Source organism: Dromiciops gliroides, chromosome 3 (assembly GCF_019393635.1).
Source record: "Dromiciops gliroides isolate mDroGli1 chromosome 3, mDroGli1.pri, whole genome shotgun sequence".
Classification (NCBI taxonomy): domain Eukaryota; kingdom Metazoa; phylum Chordata; class Mammalia; order Microbiotheria; family Microbiotheriidae; genus Dromiciops; species Dromiciops gliroides.
The window spans coordinates 203,838,363-203,864,181 of NC_057863.1; the positions used below are offsets into that span (position 1 = coordinate 203,838,363).

General features: G+C 35.1%; 1 protein-coding gene across 1 annotated transcript in view; it reads left to right on the plus strand.

Moving 5' to 3' along the window:
* LOC122747345 (proto-oncogene tyrosine-protein kinase ROS-like) overlaps positions 1 to 25,819 on the plus strand; it is a 168,986-nt gene that overhangs the window by 110,846 nt on the left and 32,321 nt on the right. Inside the window, exons 10-11 of the mRNA XM_043993426.1 lie at positions 5,890 to 6,093; positions 10,081 to 10,215. Of these exons, the coding sequence (XP_043849361.1) occupies positions 5,890 to 6,093; positions 10,081 to 10,215 (339 nt within the window). The remainder of the gene's footprint in view (positions 1 to 5,889; positions 6,094 to 10,080; positions 10,216 to 25,819) is intronic.

A 25,819-nucleotide genomic window follows, 5' to 3' on the forward strand; every position in this document is an offset into this window, starting at 1 on the left:
TTGCCTTTGGAATATGCTCATCCAATATCTTGTTTCCCTTAGTTGCTGCATATCCTTATGTGACGCTGAAAATAGTTCCTTAATACTTGAACTCTCTCTGATGAATTGACATATTTTTCTTTTGGCTCTAAAACTCTAAAATTTGGCTATAGCATTTGTAGATATAGTATATAATATTCATTCATCATTTGGGGATTTCTTTCAGCTGGGCTTCTGTTTTCAACTTTGCCCTTTGATTTTAGATATGGTAAAATTTCTTTTGTAATTTCTTGAGATAAGGTATCTAGATTGTGTGTGTGTGTGTGTGTGTGTGTGTGTGTGTGTGTGTGTGTGTGTGTGTGTGTGTGTGTGTAAGGTCATGGTTTTGAAAGAGGTCAATGATTTTTAAATTGTCTTTCCTGATCCTATTTAAATGTTTCCTAGGTATAATTTTAAAATAATCAATAGCTTGATGGTTTTCTGTTTTTTTTTTCCAGTCTTGACTTTTTTCTTCACTCAAATATTTGAGTTCTGTTGGCTTCGTTCTATTTTCCAGGGGCTATATTTTGCAAGATTTTCTGCCTTCTCTTTTAAGCAATGTATCCCCCTTTAAGCATTAGAAACTTGCCTGGAATATTGAGAATTAACTATGTCAGAGGGCGATACCCTAAACCAGGTTTTTGTTAGTTTATTTTTTTCTGTAATGATTGGAATGACGCCACCTGCTGGAGACTTACTGTAGAAAAGCTCTGCCATGAAGAGAAGGCCTCTGAGGGCAAGCCATGTGGTCAAGGTCCTTGGTGTCAGGAAGTGATGTTTGCTTGTGGGTACTGTCTATCAAGGCTACCAGCCAATCAACTTGAGGAGCCTCCCATTTCTGGGAGGAGGACATGAAGTAGGAAGTGGATGCTGGCAGAGGGGTTCTGTCTCTTTTGGTTCCTGACCTCACCATGGTGGGTCGGATGATGGGTCTCTTAGAAATAGTTAGATTTTTACCTTTCTCTCTGATCCTAATGCTCTTTAATAAATACTTAAACACTTAAATGTTCTTGATAAAGCTTATAATTTATTGGTGACCACTCATTAGATTTTAGATAGTATAGCTAGAATTTTAGCCCCTTACAATTCCATTAAGCCACATTGCCTTTTATTTCATTAGCATTTAATTGTTTGTTTTTTTCACTTTGCGCATGAGACATGATTAAGGGAAGGGGATAAGAATGGCATCTGGACATGACTATGATGCTTGGGTCAAAAACAAAGACATGGAAGGAGGAGTGTAGAGGGCAAATATGGAATCATAGTTGCTCCTATCATAAGGAAAAAAATCAGAATTACATGCATGTTTAGACATGAACTATTTGATTTGTTTGGGAAAAGTGACCTCCCCAAGCCATTCATTCCTTTACTGATGTATCTATATCCATACAATTATTTTCCACTTCTCTTCCTAGTGCCTTAGAATTTTAAAAGCTGATCAAGTATAGACATAGCATTTTCCTGCTACATGATCTATCCTTAAACTCATTTTTCCTTACATTGAAGCTAACATCCTCTGTTGCTACAAATCTGAAGGAGTAAGCAAACTCATTTTATTTCAAGACCTGACGGACTTTGACCAGAGTCAAATCACTATCTCCTTACAACCCCATCCTTTATTTTTCACTTTATTTGTTTGACCCAGTGACCCATTCTCTTTGTCTGCAAATGGTCTTGTGCTTTCAGATGACCATGAAATTTGCAAACTCCTACTGAGAAAAGTATTTAATTCTAAATCTTTCTACTTAGAATAGAAATAAATATGTCAAGAAACATTTGAGTCTGGGTTGTTTCCTAGGTTCAGCGGAAACAATCAAAGAAAGAAACTGTGAAATAAGAAGTATTTCCCTAACCTCATTACATTTATAGTGTAGGTCTCTTCCCTTATTACATTTTTAGTTATTTAAAGGTTGTATAATGTCATTTTTCATCTTCTTAATTCCTCCAGTGCCTAACTTTTCACATACTGGGTCCTTAATAATTCTGTCAATGGAATTATATGTCACCTAACTAGGGCTGAAATCGGGGAGACCCTTATGTTGCATGTTTCTTCTTGTACCTCTCCCTCTAGGTGGTCTGGGAAAAGGGTCATGGTAACAGGCATTTATATAAGTACCTACTATTTGCCAGGCTTTGTGCAGTGGTCATGGAGGCAGGAATACCTGGGTTGAAATCCTGCCTCAGAAATTTAATAGTTAAATCACATAATCCCTCAGTTTGCTTATCTGTAAGAGTACCTCACATGGTTGTTGTGATGATAAAGTGAGATGGTATGTAATTAAAAATAAAATAACTTAAAGAGCTATATAAATGTTGGCTATTGTTCTCTATCTTCCACTCTTGCCCTTCTTCCTTGTCTATTTTCTCCTTCTTCACTTTTTTTCCAGCTCCCACTCTTTCTGATTCAATTAGGTTCACAGGGAGAAAGGTAGAAAAGAATAAAGGAAGGAAGAAATGACTCACTTAAACTGAAAGACATTCTGGTCATACACAAAGAAGAATTTGGGCTTTTTCTCAAACTCTTAGAATTGAATACTTAGGTCTTTCTTCATTTCCCTGTTTGAGATTTTCAATGTCCAGAGGACTTAAATTGGGGAAATGATGAGTATACATACATTCATGTGTGTGTGTATGTGTGTATATATATATATATATACATATACATATATATATACATATATATATATGTAACACCTTGTTTGTAATATGCTACATTTCATGATATATTGCAATTTCTGGGATGAAACATCTTATATTACTGTAATATAGTAATTTGGATATAAATGTTATTGAACATGGTCAAATAAGCAAGCACTTGTCTTGTGTATGTATAGCTATCTTTGAGTTGACTCTATAAAATGAATATTTGTCAAAGTGAAGGTATCTTATCCATTACTTGTGGGAACTATTTGTCAATGGATAACCTTTGGTGTTTTCCTAAGTTCAAATCTAGTTTCAGACACTGACTAGCTGTGTGACCCTAAGTAAGTCACTTAACCCCATTTTCCTCAGTTTCCTGATCTGTAAAATGAGCTGAAGAAAAAAAAAAGGCAAACCACTCCAGTATCTTTGCTAAGAAAATCCCAAATAGGGTCATGAAATGTTAGACATGACAGAAAAATGACTGAACAATGGGAACTGTCCTGAACAGAAATTCTTTGCCATCAGCACCCACTGTGAATGAAATAAACTTAGATTGCAAAATCCACAATCACAGCAAGAGCCAAGGGTAAAATGTATCCCTCTGAAAGAGTATCTCCTGTTAGCTGCATCCTAGTAAGGATGGAAAGTGGAGAAGACACCAATACAGAAGGGGAAATAAGCCTCACCTGCTATTCTTTGAAAACTAACTCAGTGGTCAGGGTGATTTTTTTTTAGTTATATAACTTCACATTTTGTTTTTCTAAAATTATAAAATGACAGGGATGGACTAGATGATCTCTAAGCTTCTTTTTAACTCTATATCCATGATGGTATTATTATGTTTTGGACAGTTTTGTAGACTAAAACGTTCCAGTAAGGTTTTACTTTAAACAATTGTCAGTCAGTTACCAATATATACTGATTTCTTATAATATGCTGTATATTATTGGGATTAAAAAGGAAGTAGAAATTGTGATGCCTATTTTCAAGTAGTAAAAGTGAATTTTCTCAATTCTTAATGAAATCTTATAAACTACATAAATTATATTTATCACAAAAATGTGCATTTTTTACTTTCATATATGATGCTGGCCATTGACTCTACAATAAATCTTATTTGTATTCCTATATTTTCCATCCTAAGCAAGTGTTTGTGTGACTTGCACAGAGCTGTCTTGGTCTTGTGTTTAAGTAATTCTTGCATTGTTCTCCAAGACAGTCATATGAAAGGTAGCCATAGTGAACAGAAAACTTTGATCAGATAACCCATAGTTTGCTTCTCAATTCTAGTACTGAATACCTGTGTGATTGTAGATCAGTCACTTTATTTGAGTTTTAATTTCCTCATCTGAATGATAATAAAATTGGATGAGATCATCTCTAACATCCTTCCAGCTTCAAATCTTGTGCTCTTTTGGATACTTTCTTTTACAGCTGATTTCAGAAATAATATTATATTTGTTTGCTTGTTCACAAGGCAAGAACTTTTTAGGACTGACTCCTACTCTGTGGTTGTTCAATGGGTAGGTTAAGGACTTAGGGGAAACAAGAAGTACCAGAAAATTCCTCCTACTCAAAAACCTTTCTCTCATTATTCCACCAACTGGTTTAACAGCTCCTCATGATCCAAATAACTTACTAGAAGGGTTAAGCTCATTGTTGATTCATATCCAAATATGATTATATATTTGGCGTGACATGATTTCATCAGTGTATGGATCTGTGGGTGAGGGACTTGCTCTGCAAATACAGAGAGCTATCGACAACTGAGTCTTAGAATCCTGGACCACTGAGAGGACACAACCAGTAGGTATCAGATGCAAGACTTGAACCTTGGTCCTGCTGACTCTGAGGCCAGTTTTTATCCTCTATGCTACACTAACTCTCTTAGTATAGTAAGTTGAATAAAATAATCAATTTATTTTCCTCCAAAACCTGGGTGATGTATTGAGAAGTTAAGAAATGGCCAATCAGTAAGCATCGTGCATTGCTTGCTTGGAAAGTTAAAAGAACACTAAAAAAACCCAATATATATTTCCTAACTTTGACTTGAAGGTTAGGAAGGTTGAGTTTATCCCTTTTTTGGGCTATCTATAGGCTCACTGTGGTCACTGTGCTAAGCTGTCACTTCTAGTCATACTTGCCCCCAATGATACATTTTTTTTTTTGCGGGGCAATGGGGGTTGAGTGACTTGCCCAGGGTCACACAGCTAGTAAGTGTCAAGTGTCTCAGGCTGGATTTGAACTCAGGTACTCCTGAATCCAGCGCCAGTGCTTTATCCACTTCACCACCTAGCTGCCCCCCCTCCAATGATACATTTTTAATGTTCTATTTTGCATTATAATTTCCTCCCCCAACTAAGCTCCTTATTATGAGATTGTAAAGTACTCAAAGTACTCTTTGAATCATAGTCAACAGAATTTAACACTGTTCATTACACATAGGCGATTGTGAAGGAATAAAATAAGTGAATGAGTGAAGTGGATTTTGGATTTCCCAAAAGGTTGTTGTTGTTGGTTTGTTTTTTTTTTAATGCAACATTATACTAAATAAGGGGTCCTGTCACTCTGTTATTCAACTTAACAACTGAAAGAGAATATTTTGATGGGGAGGAAAGAAAAAAATAGTGCTAAATTAACTGTATAACATTTTTTATCTAATCTCAAAAGCCAGTGACTGTAGTGGATAGTATAATGGTTGTGTAGTTAGGAAAAAACTGAGTTCAAATCCCTCCTTGGATACTAGGTATTTGACCAGTGGTAGGTTACTAAGCTCAATTTCCCTTATTCATAAAATGGGAGTAATGATATATGTATATTCTACCTTCCAGGTTTGTTGTGAGGTTCAAGTGAAATAATGCTCAAAAGGTATTTTGAAAACTAAAAACCTATATAAACATCAGCTATTACTGTTGTTACTTCCTTTGCCCAGTAACAGTGACCAATTTGTTGTTTTTCTAAAAACAGAAAAAAATATATACATATACAAATATATGTGTGTGTGTACCTATATGTATATGCATGTATACATGTGTGTATATATGTATATATTGTCAATAAAAGTGTTCTCAATAAAATGTTCTCAATAGGGTGCTCATTTGACTACATTTAAATAAAAAATTTTTGTTCAAGTCATCATCTATTACTCTAGTGTGCATAAGATAGAATAGCTCAGTCATAGTTGAACTATTTGGGGAACCAATGCTGACCTCTAAATTTTAATTTCAGAGACCTTGCTGCCAGAAACTGCTTAGTTTCTGTGAAGGAATATACTAGCCGTTCCCGTAAAGTAAAAATTGGTGACTTTGGTTTAGCCAGAGATATTTACAAGAATGACTATTACCGGAAAGAAGGAGAAAGTCTACTTCCTGTTAGATGGATGTCACCTGAGAGTTTGATCGATGGTGTATTCACAAACCAATCCGATGTCTGGTAAGAGAGTGATTTCATTTCATTCATCATTGCAATAGAAAAATATGGGACATGAAAATACATTCTTAATCTGTGACTTGTTGTTACTGTTGTTGTTCAGTTATCTTTCAGTCATGTCTGACTTTTTGTGGCCCCATTTAAACTTTTTTTGGCAAAGATACTGGAGTGGTTTGCCATTTCCTTCTCCAGCTCATTTTGTAGATGGGCAAGGAGGGTTAAGTGACTTGCAGAGGGCCACACAACTAATAAGTGTCTGATGCTGAATTTGAACTCAGGAAGATGAATCTTCCTGACTTCAGTCCTGGCACTGTGTCACCCACCTGATATATTTAATGTTATTGTCATAAATAAATTTTAAAATGCCTTCACAAGTTGAATCTGAACAAATGCATGAAGAAGAAGAAACATTAAAATCCTTCTCTGGTGCTTCACTGTGGTAGCAGAGAGTGAGACTGGGTCCTCAAAGACTATGACAGTAAAGCACACTGTCTGTCAGGTTCTACCCAAGTTAAAGCTTAGAGTATTGGATTTCTTTTTTTTTTGGTGAGGCAATTGGGGTTAAGTGACTTGCCCAGGGTCACACAGCTAGTAAGTGTCAAGTGTCTGAGGCTGGATGTGAACTCAGGTCCTTCTGAATCCAGGGCCAATACTCTATCCACTGTGCCACCTAGCTGCCCTGAGTATCGGATTTCTTATGAGTTATAGCAACTCTGTCACCTGAGTACCAACCTAGTTTGGAGGTACGTATCACCAGAAGGTTGGCACCAAGACACAAACTTCTTTGGTTTATCGCAATGCATGAATCCATCTGCTAAGATGCAGAGAAGCTACAAAGCCCAATAGAGATAGGAGTATTCACACTTGATGCAAATGGAGAGCTTTTTTTTTTAAAATAATTTATAGTTTGGGGTTCCATTTTTTATCCCTTCTTCCCTCCTTCCCCTCTCGCCTCCTAAGCAGTCAGATATGGGATATGGGATATGGGTTATACGTATACAATTATGTAAAACATTACCATATTAGTCATTTTGTATAAGAAAACTTGAATGAAAGAAATTGAAAAATAGCATACTTCTGTCTGTGTTCCATCAATATCAATTCTTTCTTTGGAGATAGGTAACATGTTTCATCAATAGTCCTTTGGGATTGTCTTGGATCATTATATTTTTGAGAATAGTTGTCATGCACAGTTCTTCATCAAATAATATTGCTGTCTCTGTGCACAATGTTCTCTTGGTTCTGCTCACTTCACTATATGTCAGTTAATACAAGTCTTTCCAGGCCTTTCTGAAATCATCCTGCTTGTCATTTCTTATAGCACAATAATATTCCATCATGATCATATGCCACAGCTTGTTTAGCCATTCCTCAATTGATGGGCATTCCTTTGATTTCCAATTCTTAGCCACCACAAAAAGAGCTGTTATAAATATTTTTGTACAAATAGGTCTTTTTCCTGGAGAGATTTTGAAGCATTATGGAAGTATATATGAATATTTAACAAAACATAGATCTAAAATGTCTAATTGAGCACTTTGAAATTTTAGTCTTTACTGATTTCATAACTTATATTGCATTTTCTGTTCTGTGGGACAAAAATACTATATCATTCTAAAAAACAAATATAAAATAAATATCACTAGCTATAAATTAAATATTTAGAAATTAGATTTTATGTGGTCAACACATTTTGAAAATAATGTTTCAGAATTATTCATATTTGCCCACAAATCTAACATTTTACTCTTTTTTTTAACATTTTATTCTTTATGGATTATCTATAGATCAATTAACAGCCCATAATCCCTGCTACTATTAAGGTTTAGGCTGCTGGATAACTTGAGCATAGGAGTTATAAGCTTCAGTAGGGGTAAAGTGGATTGAATATACAAATTAAGTCCAGCACCAATATAGTGAGCACCTATGTTTTGTTATATATTTAAACTCAGGTCTTCCTGACTCCAGGCCCAGAGCTTCATCTACTGAACCATGTAGCTGCCTCTTATAAACCTTAAAGCATGACAAAAATGCTAGATATTATCATTGTTTATTATTACCAGAAAGTCTCTTTAGGGAAAATAAATATTCTTAATTCATTCCTATAAATCTTCAGATCCAGAAAATATTGACAGGTAGAGATCAAATACTGAATAGAAATCTGACATTCTCAGTAATATTTTTTTGTATAATATGTAAGGTTGTTTTCATACTCTCTCATTTAATCCCCATTGCAATTCACTGATGTAGGTGCAGCTCAGGACCACCAGGCATTCTTAAGGAGGGACAAACTGACTCAGATCTGAATTATAGCAAGTCAAAGCTTCTTTGTTGATCAGAATTGGGATCAGGCTTATTAGTGGCCATTGAATTTACAGGCTGGGTGAGACAAGGAGATTCTGTCTTAAAAACAAAATGAAGAAAAAAAAGAGAATCAATTATCAAATAATTTTAGGTTCTTTGTAACAGAAACAAAATTTGCCAAGCACATTATCTTTTTGCAAGTAGGTGAGACACTAAAATAGCATCTGCTACGCAGTTAAGATGATATAAGACCACATAAGCTTAGGCAATGAATATAACTTGGAGCAGGAGAACTTACTTTGAACTAAAGCAATTTCCAATTGCAAAAATGTTCACTCTATCATTTGAAAAATAATTTGCTGCAAAAAAAGGCTAAAAGTACATTTCCAAATGTGTTACTGAGAACCTCAGGTGGTACCAATAAAATCTTCCTTGTGCAGAAAACTTGAATATACCATCTCTCTCTCTCTCTCTCTCTCTCTCTCTCTCTCTCTCTCTCTCTCTCATAATTTATATCCATATAGTGCTTTTTATTTTAAAATATTTAATAACTAGAAAAAACATTTTACCAACAATTATAATAGTTATTTTCCATTTCAATGAATGAAAGAAAATTTTGTACATATAATGAATTAACTGTTCCTTCTAAGGTAAATTCAAGGTGACTGTTAAATAGCTTTACAATTAACATTTCTAAGACTATGCTAATTAACTTCTCTCAATTCTAACTTTTGACTGTCTAGTTTAATCCATTCATTAAGAAATAAGGGGGCAGTTAGGGGCTAGAGCACCAGCCCTGGAGTCAGGAGGACCTGAGTTCAAATCTGGCCTCAGACACTTAACACTTACTAGCTGTGTGACCCTAGGCAAGTCACTTAACCCCAATTGCCTCACCAAAAAAAGGAAAAAAAAAAGAAAAGAAATAAGGAAACTGAGATCTCAAAAGGTGATTTTTCAAGGTCACACAACTAGTCAGCAGCAATTTTAAGTCCTGGACTAGAATGAATGAATACTTCATGGTTCCCATTTTCAGCACCTTTCCCATTATTCTGCACTGTGTTCTCTAGGGACTTTAAAAATTATTTAGTCCAATATTGTTGTTTCAAAGTTAAAATGTGGTACCTGGTTGGTAGCATCTTCTCTCTAAAGGAGACAATTTAGGTAAACTTAAAAAAAAATCCTACTTCATTTTTAATACTTAGAAGTTTTGTTACTTTAAAAAAAAATTACACACTTGACTGTTGCTTAAATGTCATTATAATGATTCTCAGACCTTAAAAGAAAAGCCACACTTAGATGAATTCACTTGTCTTTTTTTAAAAAGGAGTAAGTATAGGCATGACTCAGCCAAAATTACCTTTGGGACTGATTAAAAACAAACAACATTTATAATTAAATAGTAAGCCAAACAAAGGATAAGATATTGGTTTCTTGAATTTTAGAAGTGTAAGCATTTCGTTTTTAATGTAATTTATTTTTATCTTAATATTCATAGTCCTTTTTTATTCCTTTTTGAACTGACTCAAATGATAAAACAAACAAAGACATTTCTCTTAGTGGGATGGTCCCACTAAACTTCTCTAAAATTGTATATTTTGTATGATTGGTACTAAAACAAAGTAACAATAGAGAAAATATTGAAATAGTAGAATTTCAAATATGTCCCTATGTCATTATGCCATCTAGGTCTTTTGGTGTTCTGATGTGGGAGGTCATGACTTTAGGACAACAGCCATATCCAGCTCGAACTAACCTTGAAGTTTTACACTTTGTAAGAAGTGGTGGAAGACTTGAGAGGCCTTGCAATTGTCCTGATGATATGTAAGTACTTTATGGTGGGTTCTTATAACCCTTGTGTTTGTTTAATAAAAAGATGAATGGGAAAATGGAATTTTACCTGCTTCCAGTCTTTCTCCTCGATAGTCAATGTAAACTTTTGAATTTTCTCAAAAAAGCTTTGCTACTTATGTAGCCACTAGGTGGCAGAAAAAGATCATAGAACTGTCCTTTACAAACTCAAAAGTCGATCATTTCGTATTTAAAAGTAAGTGCTATTATAAGTAGAAAACTCTATAATAAAAAATTAAATTCATGCTTCAAGGCATATTTAGTGCATTATATTGGATATAAAAGTATACATAAAATATTCATTTTATTCCAAAGAAAAAAAATATGGCTCCTAAAGATTTTTCTTGAGGTTTTGACAAATTATTTTAAAGTAAAAGTCTTCCCATTGTTTGCTACAACAAAACAATAGCTGGTTTGGGGTCCTCTGTATTTAAATAAAAGCATAAAGAAGAATAGAAGATAAATCAAAGCAAGAAATTGCCCAAATATCACCTTAACAATCATTTCCCTCTTCTTTTGTATTATGTGAGCATCTTCAACAGGAGTATTTTCTGTATGATTATTAGGACAAAAATCTCATGAGTACAATATATTCAAATGTATATGTTTAGGATTTCATTTAAAATAATGCCTCTGTAAATTAAAGGTATTTATCCGTGTGTGTGTGTGTGTGTGTGTGTGTGTGTGTGTGTGTGTGTGTGTGTGTGTGAGAGAGAGAGAGAGATAGGGATCTCTTTGACAATCTGGGAAAATCCATGGAGGTTTACGAATAATGTTTTTAGTTTTTTATTACCTGTACAATATACTACATAGGTTTACAAAGAAAACCAATTCTGTTTAAATATATTTATCAAAATATTGGAGGAAAAGTTCACTGATCCCAAGCTAAGAACACAATGATAAAACTCAATAGACAAAAATAGCTAATGTATTCTTATGACATGAAGAAGTAGTCACTGGGGCAGTGTAGAATAGCATAAAGAATACTGGGCTTGGAGTAAGAAGAGGCCAGAATGTAAATTCTACTCATGACAAAAGCTACATGGCCATTGGCATGTTATTTAACGTTTCTGAGACTGATTATTCCTCTGAAAAAACAAGGTTAATAACACTTTCAGCCCCTGCATTAATGAATTGCAGTGGGGATTAAATGAGAGTATGAAAAGAACCTTACCTGTTATACAAAAAGGTATGACTGAAATGTCAGATTTCTACATGGCTTTTGATAATCTGCCTGTTCATATTTTCTGGATCTGAAGGTTTATAAGAATGAATTAAGAACATTTCTTTATTTTCCCTAGAGAGTCTTTCTGATAATAATAAACAACGATAATATCTAGCATTTTGGTCCTGTTTTAAAATTTATAAGATGTGGCTCAGTAGCTCAGTGGATAAAACTCTGAACCTGGAAGACCTAAATTCAAATCTTGCCTCAGACCTTACTAGCTGTGTGACTCTGGGTGAGTCACTTAATCTCTGTTTGCCATAATCCACTGGAGAAAGACTATTAAAAATAACACCCCAATATCCTTGTCAAAAAAAAAATCCCATGGGCAGTATGCTACATTGGGTAATGAAGAGTCAGACATTAGTAACAAAAAAATCTTTTCTTTAGGATACTAGGTGGCATAGTGGATGGCATGGCAGGCCTGCAAGATTCATCTCCCCCAGTTTAAATTTGGCCTCAGAGACTTACTAGGTGTTGTGACCCTGGGCATTTAACCCTGTTTGCCTCAGTTTTCTCTTCTGTAAAATGACCTAGAGAAAGAAATGGCAAGCCAGTTCAATATCTTTGCCAAAAAAACCCTCAAATAGGGTCATGAGTTGTACATGACTGAAAAATGACTGAACAAAAACAAGGTTTATAAAGGGCTTTACCAATGTTATTGCTTTTTATCCTCACAATCCTGGGAAGTAGGTGCTGTTATTACATTACAGATGTAAAAACTGAAAACTGTAGAGGGTAAGTGACTTTCCCAAGGTCACATAGCTAGTAAGTATCTGGAGCTATATTAGAACACTGGCTTTCCAGACACCAGGGACAGTTCCCTGAAGAGCTGCCCTCTTCACCAGCATCTGAATACTGTGGAACTCAATACTGTGGAACTCAGATTAGACTCCATTACTAACTTTTCTATACCCTTTAGAAAGTCATTCTCTGGGACCTGAGTAATATGATGAGGAAACATTGAAAGAACTGGACTAATTTAATCAGGGAAATGAAAGCTGGTGGAGGGGATGGCAGTGACTTAAAGATTTATGAATTATTTTTAAAAGAATGATAACCAGTGATAAAGGGGGAGAGATAGGTGGATGGGAGTGCATGCCACGAAGTGGTAGATGTACACACTTCTGGTGACGTGTATTTTGTCCTCCTGTTGAAAGACATGACCAACCTGGAACTTTGGGTCCTATATGTTCTTTGGAAAACTGCCCAAATACATACTATGGAAAGTGCCCTATTCCAATCCAAATAAGCTGTTATTGATATGGCTTAAAGAACAACTGTGCTCATTTATTTCTAGAGACTTCCATTGCATTCCCCTGCCTTCCTCCTTTCCTTTATTCATTTTTCTTTTCTTCCTATTTTTCTCTATAATAAAGACATTAGATTGATTTGTAATGAGTATATTTCATACTTTTTTCTTACTCTTCCTTTTTCTTCCTTTTGGACTAAATTTGTTGTTGTTCGGTTGTTTCAATTGTGTTTGACTCTTTGTAACCTGATTTGGGATTTTCTTGGCAAAGATAATGGAGTGTTAGCCATTTCCTTCTTCAGCTAATTTTATAGATTGGGAAATAGAGGCAAATAGAGTTAAAGTGACTTGCCCAATGTCACACAGCTAGTAAGTGTCAAGTGTTTGAGGCCAAATTTGAACTCAAGTCCTCCTGAATGCAGGGCCAGTGCTTTATCTATTCATTACTTCTTATAGTATAGAATTATTATAATATATCATACATCATAATTTGTTTAGTCATATCTCCTATTAGCAAACAGTTCTGTTGTTTTCAGTCCTTTGTTGGCACATTCAAAAAAAAGTGGTACTATAAATATTTTGGTGTATATAGAGTTTTGATTTTTGTCATTTACCCCCTTGACATATATACGTAACAATATTAACTTTGGATTAAATAACATGGATATTTTAGTCACTTTCTTTGTATAATTCCAAACTTCCTTCCAGGATTGTTGAAACAATTCATAGCTTCATAAATGGTATATTAACATGCTTATATTCCTATGACCACTTTAAAATTGACAAGTGCCATTTTGATTGGTTATTGCAAATTTTCTGGATGTGAGGTGATACTTGAGAGTTGTTTAGATTTGCATTTCTATTATTAGCTACTTAGAACATTATTTCATATGGATTTTTGCAGTAGTTTTTTGAGAACTATTTGTCAATATATTTTGGTCACTTATTTACAGGGGATTAGCTTTTACTCATATATTTTTGTTAAATACTTACATATAGGGGGCAGCTAGATAGCACAGTGGATAAAGCACTGGCCCTGGATTCAGGAGTACCTGAGTTCAAATCTGGCCTCGGACACTTGACACTTAGTAGCTGTGTGACCCTGGGCAAGTCACTTAACCCCCATTGCCCTGCAAAAACAACAACAACAACAAAAAAAAACCCTAAATAAATAAATACTTACATATATTGGATATGAAACCCCAAGAGAAATATCTGATACAAAAATATTTTCCCAATTTACTACTCCTTTTATTATACTAGGTAGATTATTTTTGTTCATGAAAAAGTTGTTTTAATTTCATGTAATCAAAATTATCTCTTATCTTTTTTTGGTAATTACTTCTATTTTATTAGATTAATAATTCACATGCTATACACATTTGAGAAAGATATATGATCTATCTTACGTTTGATCATTTTATGTTATAATACTTTTTGAGGTCACATTGATTTTGAATTTATTATGAAACATGGTGTAAGGTATTGGTCTAAACTTAATTTTATTTTTTCTTTTCTTTTCTTTTCTGTTTGGGGCGGGGGGGGGGGGGCGGGAGTAAATGAGAGTTAAGTGACTTGACCAGGGTTACACAGCTAGCAAGTGTTAAGTGTCTGAGGCTGAATTTGAACTCAGGTCCTCCTGAATCCAGGGCTGGTGCTTTATCCACTGTGCCACCTAGTTGTCCCTAAACTTAATTTTCTGCCAAGATACTGCTTAGTTTTCTGGCTGGTATTTATCAGATAGAGACTTTTTCTTGGGTAATTTGTGAATGGTGGTTTTTCAAACATTTACATTACTTAGCTCATTTTCCCTGATTTTAAAAATAGTATCATATTTTAAAAAATAATTGCTGCTTTAAAATATAGTATGAGATCTCAAAATGCTATTCTCCTTTCATTCCTTCATGACTTCCCTTGATAATTTGGATCTTTTATGTTGTTACTATTTTACCTTGCTCTATTAACTATTCCTTTGGTTTTCTAACTTTACTAAATTTGGCCCCAAATCATGAGCACAGAATAGTCTAAATATTCTTCCAACTATTTAAGTTTTTCTTTGTTTCTTTACCGAGCATTTTTGTAATTTCATAGTAATGGTGTGGGCCTTAGTAGATTGGCTGTCAGATATTTTACACATTTAAAATTATTTTAAATGAGACTTCCCATTTAATTATAACCTTTTGAATGTTTTTATTCCTTTTCTGAAATGCTATTATTTATTATTGATTTATTTAGTGTTCTGAAAATTTACTGAAATTATTGTCTCAGTTTCTTTACTGATAACCTACAATTCTCTAAGTAAGGAAACTAGGATAATTTTATCTCTTCTTTCCCTGTCAATATGCATTTAATTTATTCTTTTGTCTTGGTGCTAGCATGTCTAGAACTATATGAAATAATAGTGAACAAAGGTAGGTTTCCTGATTTAACTACTGTATTTATTGAGAAACTTTGTAGTGTTTCCCTATTTTATATCATGCATTGTTAATTAATAGAATGTAGTGCAATAGAGATATAGGCCAGGCATTATATTTAGAGACAAAATAATCTATAAAAATAGAGGGGGAAAGAGTCAGATAAAAGCATAGGTGACAAAAAAAAAAACGCTTGGAAGAGTAGATAAAGCATAAGCTGAATGTCTCCAGGCAGCCCAGTTCTCTGGTTTTATTCTCTCTCTCTCTCTCTTTTTTTTTTTTTTTTTTTTTTGCAGGCAATGGGGGTTAAGTGACTTGCCCAGGGTCACACAGCTAGTAAGTGTCAAGTGTCTGAGGCCAGATTTGAACTCAGGTCCTCCTGAATCCAGGGCCAGTGCTTTATCCACTGCACCACCTAGCCGCCCCAGTTCTCTGCTTTTAAAAAGACAGTGCTCTATGGTTTAAGACTGCAACTAGCTGTGGTTTGTGGAGAGAGGACTGGATTTGGAGTCAGAGGACCTGTATATAAATCCTAGTTCTGTTGTTTTCTAGTTAGGTAGATTTTCTTTTAGATGGATTAGATATAATATATTAATATATGCAATATATTGTGATGTATATTATATATAATCCTTTTATGCCTGTACTTTGTAGAATTTTTAGAATAAATGAACGTCAAATTTTGTCAAAGCCATTTTCTGAATCAACTGAGATAATCATGTGGGGACAGGGAGTTAATGTGCCCAGTCCTTATAAATAAATCTAAGCATCATGTTCTGATGATATAACCCCCATGTAGATCAGAAAAGGTATATCGTTTCTAGTCTACTCAGATTGTAGGGAATAGGGACTGATTTAATTGGCTACTGAGTTGGAACTAGGTTCTCATTAGAAAGGCAGACAGACAGACAGACAGACTTAGGCTTTAATTTTTCCACCTGTATGTACCAGGGCTCTATAGATATAGGCCTGGGTTCTTTTTGCCTTTATTCTTTCCTGATCTTGGCTGAAGGAGTACTGTGACCTTCTGAAATTTGAAAGGTTAAAAGGTGGCCTCCGGAGGTCCAGAAGCTAGACTTCATGCCAGATTTTCCAAGCTTCCAGAGTTATGAGAGCTGAAATCCATGTCAGATTTTACAAACAACTGAACTTGAAGTGAAAGATCTGATTTGACCTGATCATGCCAGTATAGAAGATGGCAGGCAGCCAAAAGGGAGTGACAGCAACTCATCCATCAGCTATGCCACATTAGCTGGCAATGACTCCAAATCCCAGACCTTTGTCAAATCACTCTCCCAGCCTTTCAAAGATCAGAAGTTTGCAACTTAGTCTGATATTCCTTCATGTCAGAACAAGATAGAACAAACACACACACACAAGTAAACAGTGGCCCAGATTCAAGTTCATGTGTAGACCTGGGTGGACAATTAATGCCAGAGGCCTCTTTATCTGCCCAGAGATTTTTTAAAAGCTGTTTAAAAACTCCTTTATAAAGGGACAAATTTCAAAGAAATAACAAGAACAGAAAACATTTCTCCTAATATACTGGGGAACGCTATCCCTTCTACCATTTTGGTGCCCAGGACCAAAACTTGATGTAATCTCTAAATAGCATTCACACTATCAGTTTCATGTTTTAAATTTAAAAAACATATTCTGAACTTAAGAAATAAAACAAGTATTTCCATTACATAGTAAAATAAGAAAAAAAGAGCATTGCACATGAAACCACAAATCTATTATGTACAATTTGCTATTCCTTTTAAATATATAATAAAGTTATCATGTAACTTTTTCCCCCTCTTTTTTCTTTCCTCCCCCCTAAGCAGAACCAAGAAAACATTCTATACAGTAAGAATAATTTTAAGTGATAATTATAAACACCCACATTAACAACAAAAAACCTATGAAGGAAGACACTGTCTGCATCAGGTTCATTTCTTTTTTGTTCTGGGTTGTTTTTTTGTGTTTTTTTTTTTTTCAGGGCAATGGGGGTTAAGTAACTTGCCCATGGTCACACAGCTAGTAAGTGTCAAGTGTCTGAGACCGGATTTGAACTCAGGTCCTCCCGACTCCAGGGCTGGTGCTTTATCCACTGTGCCACCTAGCTGCCCCCATCAGGTTTATTTCTAAATGTGGCATGGTGGATGCCACATCTTTGCTATAAGCCTAGGTCAAGCAAGTAGCTCCTTTAACTTTATTCCTCACCGCCAGGCTTCTGGAAAATCCTGGAATAAATTTGACTCCCAGACTTTCAACCTTCACCCAAAAACATAAGAAAAAAACACTGACACAAAGAACAGTGGCCTACTTTCAAAGACGATATGTTGGCCTCAGGTGGGGAGGAGCCAGGGCTTCTCCTCTCTCTCACCCAAAGAGAGCAGCTATACTGGAGCAAGCCAGAGCCAAATCTTTTGTAGGCACTTCAATTCTTGCTAAACCTCCATCGTCTCTTATCATTGTTATCAGACCAGAACTAGCTAGAGAACTTCTGTTCCAAGTTAGGGAGCAGGACATTTCCACTGTGAATTACTAATTAATTTCTGAAATTATGAATTTAGGGCAGGCACATCTGGTTTTTTGGTACTCTCTGGGAAAGCCCATGATGGCAGCAGGAAGTGAGGCTACAATCAGACTGTAATAAGGCACAAGGGAGCAGGGACAAATGGACAAATGCAGGTGGAAGAGTGCTTGAGGGAGGGGAGGGGGAGCTGGAGTTTGAGGTCTCATTTTTATAAGATTTTTTAAAGTATTTATTTTATTCTGAATTTAAATGAATCAAACATTTCCATAATACAGTAGAATAGTATTAGAGAAGAATCCCTCCCCTTCCCCCTCCCTAAGGTGGCAAACAATCGAATATGGGCCATACATGTATGATCATGTAAAACATCACCATATTTGTCATTTTGTACAAGCAAACAATATTTTTTAATGTAAAAATGTGAAGAAAATAGCATGCTTCAGTCTGTTCCATCAATATCAGTTCTTTCTTTCAAGGTGGATAGTATGTTTCATCAATATTCCTTTGAGATCATCTAGGATCATTGGATTATTGAGAATAAACAAGTCATTCACTATATTTGCTATCTCTGTGTACAGTGTTCTCTTGGTTCTGCTCACTTCCCAATACATCATTTCATACATGTCTTTCCAAGCTTTTCTAAAGTCATCCTTCTTGTCATTTCTTATTGCACAATAATATTCTATCACCATCATATACCACAGTTTGTTTAGCCAATCCCCAAGTGATGAGCATTCCTTTGATTTCCACCAAAAAATATAAGGGTTTTTTTGAGGAACAGATTAATTCTTATCTGTGTCACCTTGGGGTTAGTTCATTCACATAATAATAAATCATCTCAAAGTTGTCAGCAAAACTTTAAATTTAATATATCTATGTCATCTCAAAGTTATCAACACCATTTGTCGTTCTGCTGGTCTCAACTGCAGATGTCCGGATCTTGTCTGAGATATAGTTATCATAGGACCAAAAATCCCTGACAGCAGATCCAAAATGGCTTATCCTGATTCAGCACATATTACTAGGATGTGATTTTTGGTTAATATATGATAACAGTTTGAAAAGTATCCTCCTTTGATCTTTGAGACAGTTTGTATGAGACTTCTCCCTTTCAGTCTTCCTTCCTGCTATTGCCTCTTTATGCCGGCTAATAGATTAACTTACTATACTGACTGGAAGTGCAGGTCAGGGGGACCAGAACAAGATACAATTTTAACACAAATTGCATGTCATCATGTCTTTCCATCAGCAGGCTCCCTGTCTTATTTTACCTGGACCATTAGTCCCATCCCCCACCCCATTATAATTTCCCTCTCTTAAAAAAAATGCCATCTTCGGCAAATCAGCCAGGGTATGGTTTTGAACACATTATCCTGATCTCCAATCCAGAATAGTCTTATGGGGTCTCTGGGAAGCATAAGTATTATAAGTATTATCTTTTCATTCCCTTCTCCATAAAGGATCTCAAAACAGTCTATTACATGGATAGATAAATATCCTAAATGTCCTAAGTACAGTTATGCAGAGCCAACAAATGATTTTTTAAAAGCATTATTATTTGCCTAGTACTCAATACAGGTTTGTAGAGGTTCTTGAAATTGTCTTATTTCTCAGTCACAGAAATAATATTTGAGTTCTGATACTTATTCCAAATCTAGCCCTCTTCTGTTATACCAGGTTGATTCTATTCTTGGAAGATCATACATATCAATCTTTTTTTTTCTTTTTAAATCAGAAAACTGACATTCAGCTTGAACCCACTTTGTCTTTCATGTTTTTTTAAAAATCTCATGCTTATGTTAAGTCACTCCCATGTTATGAAAGTATTCATTTTATATCTTAAAGTAATGCCTTGTATATTTCTATATTTCAATACATTTTTTTTGCAGGGCAATGAGGGTTAAGTGACTTGCCCAGGGTCACACAGCTAGTAAGCGGCAAGTATCTGAGGTTGGATTTGAACTCAGGTCCTCCTGAATCCAAGGCTGCTGCTTTATCTACTATGCCACCTAGCTGCCTTCTGCAAAACATTTTTTTTTAAAAAAAGGGAATCCAAGGAGCACAATGAAAGTGGCTCAAATAGTTCCATTGGCATTCTCAATAGATCTATTCACTTTCATCCTCACTTTCCTTGGTGAAAATATTTTCCTTTTTTGAGTCAGGACTGTCAATCAGGTGGTTAATAAAAAAATAATTCACTGAGTGTCTACTATGTGTCCTTCATGACACTGCAGTCAGGAAAACAAATGAACAGAACAGCTCCGTGAAAAACTAATCTGCTTGTGATTTCATTTCATAGAATCATAGATTTAGAACTAGAAGTGACCTTAGAGGTCCAATCACTTTATTTTACAGATGAGACATTTCACAGAGGAAGTAAACAATAGAGTAAGAATCTTAATGGAAGTCCCCTCACTACAAATATAGTGATCTTTCCGCCACACTATACCTTTTTCTGTACCTTTTTTAGGGGGAGGCAAATAGGGTTAAGTGACTTGCCCAGGGTCACACAGGTGTCTGCAGTTGGATTTGAACTCAGGTCCTCCTGACTCTAGAGCTGGTATTCTGCCCACTGCACCACCCACGTGCCCCACATACCATACTTTTGAATTCACTTCCCTTCAACTCAGTGCAACAGAAGAGCAGAAAATGTGCAAGTGTTGGGAGACAGAGACAGAGGCAAAGAGAGAGCTTGAGTGCATTAGTATTCCAGAGATACTTTTTAAAAGACAGCTACAATGAGGCAGTTAGATCATGCAGTGGATAAAGCACCAGCCCTCAATCCAGGAGATAAGTAAAGAAGGAAAACCAGATTTCCCCACAACATTATTAATTTGGTTTTCCTTCTTTACTTATCTATTCCTATTCCTTTTTGTCCCATTTCATTCCCTTCCTCCACTTCTGAGTTGTTGTTTTTTTCATTTTATTTTACTGCACCTTTTTTTGTAATTTCTTTCTTTGCTTCCTCCCTTTTTATGAGCTCTTGGGGGAATATCTTGGGGAATCCAGTGATCTCCCCTCCTTTCTTAGTCTCCTCCCCTCACACCCCCACAAAGTCAGGTTCTTTTTGAGAAATTCCTTCAGATCTCTTCATCTGTTTCAAGCCAAAACTTGAGCAAAGGAACCTTGGGTAGAGACAGATTCTTTTGTCTAGATAGTAGACCTTCGCAACCACACCTAGATGTAAACTATTTTGTGTGAGGGGTCTTAAATTCTTTCTCTGATTTCATCTTACCGATATTCCCAGACTTCATTTTAATATAACCCCAATCATGTCAACCGATTTGATTTGATTTGTGATGGACCTCCTACAGCTGTAAGGGTATATGAACTGTGAGCCCACTGCCATTGGGCATCTTTGGTCTTTGAGGGATTTCTTCTCCTCCTCTTCTTCCTCCTCCTCCTCTTCCTCCTCTTCCTCTTCTTCTTCCTCCTCCTCCTCCTCCTCCTCATGTTCTTGTTCTTCTTATTGTTGTTATATTATAAAAGAGACTTGTTTTTTAAAAAACCCACAAGCTGGGGGGCAACTAGGTGGTGCAGTGGATAGAGAGCACTGGCCCTGGGGTCAGGAGGACCTGAGTTCAAATCCAGCCTCAGACATTTGACACTTACCGGCTGTGTGACCCTGGGCAAGTCACTTAACCCCCATTACCACGCAAAAAAACCCCCAAAACAAAAACCCACAAGCCTATTAATAAAATTATTAAATTACCCAGAATCTGTGTTTCTCATATTTTTAATCATCACACAATTATGAATTTTCCTTTCTAATTTGTGGGAAAATAAATTAATTTACAGACTGGCTATTCATATTTTTATTTTTAAAATAAATTAATACTTTTTGTTCTTCCATGAACTACATTTCTAGAAGCATATTATTTTATCAATAAATGAAGAAAGAAGCTTTTACTGAAGTAAAACATGCTAAAAAAAAAACCTGTATATCATAAGCAGAGCAAACATTATATTCTCTATACCACTTGCCTCTAGGAACACATAAATTGCTTCTCTAGGAATGGGATACTTCCCATGGAGGTAGAATACCTTCTACAAGAATGTGTCCTTCTAATACACAAACTCTTTCCAGAAAGGTAGTATAAACTAGAATATAACTTTCAGAAAGTGTTTGTGGTTTCCTGGTAGTACTCCATTCCATAATGTCTTTAATGTCTTTATTTGACTTTCCTATTAAAATATTTTTAAAAAGAGCTTTGTATTTGTCTGAGGATTTATTCCTTTTTTTGCATCATTTGGGATTTTTTTTCTTTATATTTGTTTTTTCATTCATATTCTTTACATTCTTTTCCTTTATATTTTCTTAATTTTTATTATGACCTCGACAAATATCAACACACATGAGTATTCCAGTGAACAATGAACTGAAAAGGATGATTATATGAAACTATGACTATTGTATGGGAAATTTTTAAGTAAATAATAATGTTATGATAATAATACAAATAATAATTTTAAGATAGTAATATTAACACTAACTTACTTTTCTCTGTCCTCTTCTGAACTTCCCAATTCTGTATTTTTAAAATGTTTCATTAAAATGTTCTGGTCTACATTCTTCTTTTTTGATGTCACTATAAACCCCAACCCCCAGTCCTCCATAATTCTCATATCCCAAAAGCCTCACTTTTAATTCCAAACCAGCAAAAAGAAAAAAAAATCAACACATTGGCCATATATCAAAATATATGTCTCATTCCACACCTTTAATCCATTTCCTATCTACTAAGGAATTAGAAGTATGATTTGTCATCTGTCTTGTAGTCATGAATGGTCATTGCTTTGATCAGTTTTATAATTTTCAGAGTTGATGTTTTTCTGGTTTGGGGTTTTTTTCACAATGATGTACTGATTATATAAGTTGTTCTCCAGGTTCTACTCAGTTTAGTCTTCATTAAATTATTTTCTTCTTTTCTAGCATAGTTTTAATTATTGTATTAATATTTCCAAAATGCATGTAAAATTTTTAAATTCATTTTTCAAAATTTTGAGTTCCAAATTTTCTCCCTCCCTCCTGTTTCTCCCCCCTCCTTAAGAAGGCAAGAAATTTTATATTGATTCTATATGTGTAGTCATGTAAATCATATTTCCATATTAGCCATGTTGTAAAAGAAAATACATAGTTTGTATTAGATTATAAAAATTTTTCCAGGTTTCTCTGAAACTTTCCATTTCCTCATTTTTAATAGTATTCCTTATAGCATAATTTGTTTACCCATTCTCTTTTACCCATATGAACACCCACTTTATTCCTAGTTTTTGGAAACAACAAAAAATGTTGCTACAAATCTTTTGTACATATGGAACCTCCCACAACCTCTCCAACAATTGTCATTTTCCTTTTTGTCATCTTTCCCAGTCTGATGGTTTGAGTTAGAATCTCAGGATTATTTTCAATTCAATTTCTCTTATTATCATTGATTTGAAGATTTTTGTCATAGTTGCTGATAGTTTATATTTCTTCTTTTGAAAGCTGCCTGTTCATATGCTTTGGCCATTTATCCTTTAGAAAATTTATCTTGTTCTTATTTCTTGTATATTTATTCATATATCAGTATATCAGGTATCAGATCTTTTAAAAAAAACCTTTTTAATGTTTTGCAAAGTGCATTTTATATCCTGTGATCACCTTACATAGTAAAAAAAAAAAAAGACATCTTCTATCCATAGTTGTAAAAGATATTACCTTCAGTGTTCCTTTAATTTGTTTTTAACATAACCTTTTATATCTAAGTTAGGCATCAGTTTGGAACTTATTATTGTACATGGTATTAAATTCTAAATCTAAATTGTACCAGAATACTTTCCAATTTTCCCTGTAGTTTCCCTGTCTCTCCCTCCACCTCTCCTGGCCAATAGTTTTATCTAGTCAGTGGGATCCTTGAGTTTATCAAGCATTATAAAACTAAATTGATTGTTTCTGACTCTTAAATACCAACTCTGTTTCAACAATCAAATTTTTAAAACCTATGCCAACTAATTTTGGTGATTATTGCTTTCCATTATATTTTGAGATCTAGTGCTCTTCCTTTGACATTTTTTCATTATTTCCTTTGATATTATTGAACTGCTCCTCCAGATGAATTTTGTCATTATTTTATCTAGTTTTAAAAAATCCTTTGGTAGTTTGATTAGCATGGCACTAAATCTATATATTAAATTATAAAATTTTTATTTTTATTATGCTTTCACAAACTAGTAATGATCAATTAATTTTACTAATTTTCTTCTTAGATTTCCCTTAAGAGTTGTGGGTTTGTTAGTTTTTTTGGGGGGGAAGGGAGGAGGTATCTTTATATTACCTGTATCTCTACTGATAATTAGATTCCTAAGTATTTTATATATTTGTATTCATTTTGAATGGAATTTATTTTGATTTTATTGGTACTATGTAAAAAGGATTGTGTTTTTTTAATTAATTGCTATTTAGAACAGTTTTGTCAGTAGGCATTTATTATTAATTAATATAATATTGTATGTGTATATAAGTATGTATGTGTGTATGTGTGTATGTAAAGGATTGACTGCTACTGTAGGCTTATTTTATATTCTGCTACTTGATGGAAGTTATCATTTTCAGTTATGTTAATCAAATCTTTGTCTATGGTTATTCCCTCAATTTCTTTTTTTTCATTATTAACACAGCTAGCATTTCTAGAACTATATCAAATAAAAATGGTGACAGTGTTGACCAAACCTTGCTATGATTCATATCTTATTGGAAAAGCCTCTAGTGTTTCTCCACTAAACATTATACTGGATCTTGGTTTTAATTAAATACTATTCACCATAGTAAGGAATAGTATATTTATTCCAATGCTTATTCATGTTTTTTATGGTTTTGTTTGGGGGTTTTTTTGAGGGGTAATGAGGGTTAAGTGACTTGCCCAGGGTCACACAGCTAATAAGTATCAAGTGTCTGAGGACAGATTTGAACTCAGGTCCTCCTGAATCCAGGGTCAGTGCTTTATCTACTGTGCCATCTAGCTTCTCCCCCTTATTCATGTTTTTTAAACAAAAATGTATGCTATATTTTTATCAAAAGCTGTTTCTGCAACTCCTTACTGTCTAACTACTCCTTAGATGTCTCCTTTGCTGAATCTTTATATTGGTCACTCCTGCTAACTGGGAATATCTCTGAAGCTCTGTCCTGTGTCCTCCCCTCCCTCTATATAATTTCTTTGAATGATTTTATCATCTCCAATGGATTCAATTATCATCTGCTTTTCTAGCCCTTACCTCTTTCCTGACCTCCAGCCTCACATCTCCAACTGCCTTCTCAAACTGGATATACCAGAAATATTTTATTTTATTTTATTTTTTTAAGTGAGGAAATTGGGGTTAAGTGACTTGCCCAGGGTCACACAGCTAGTAAGTGTTAAGTGTTTGAGGCCAGATTTGAACTCAGGTACTCCTGACTCCAGGGCCAGTGTTCTATCCACTGCACCACCTAGCTGCCCCTCCAGAAATATTTTAAACTCAACATATGCCAAAAGGAAATCATTATCTTTTCACCAAAACCCTACCTTTTTACAAACTTCCCTATTATGTTGAGGGCATCTTTATCCAACCAGTCAGACAAGCTCAGAGCCAAGGTGTCATCCTCTACTCCTCACTGTCACCCTCTATATATGCAATCTGTTACCAAGTTCTAGTGATTCTACCATCTACCATCATGGTATAGGTCTTCATCAGCTCAGATCCAGACTAGAGCAAGAATTCTCTGCTTGCTTTCAGGGTTTATTTGCTTTCCTTCCCCTGCTCTGATAGGTCCCAAACAATTATTAGAATTGACATTGCTCTCAGAATTCCTCCAGCGACTTCTGCAGTACATAACTGTTCACTGAGCTGGGCTGTGCCCTGGTGTGGCTTTAAAGTGTTCTGTGTCATATGCTGGCCCACCTAATCTCCCCACTCGATGTTCAGTGAAGTACAGGGGCTGGCTGTCTCCCGCTGATGTTCCAACAAACCAAGACTCAGATCATACTGGATCCTTAATTATTAGAGTCCACCTTGTCTTCAACCTCCTTCTCACAGTGTCCACAGGCTTCTGATCTGTGAGACTAGGCTGGTTTCAGGCCCCCATCCACTCAGAGTGCCCACAGATTTCAGCACCTTTCCATAGCTCCCCTGCCCCATATATTCTC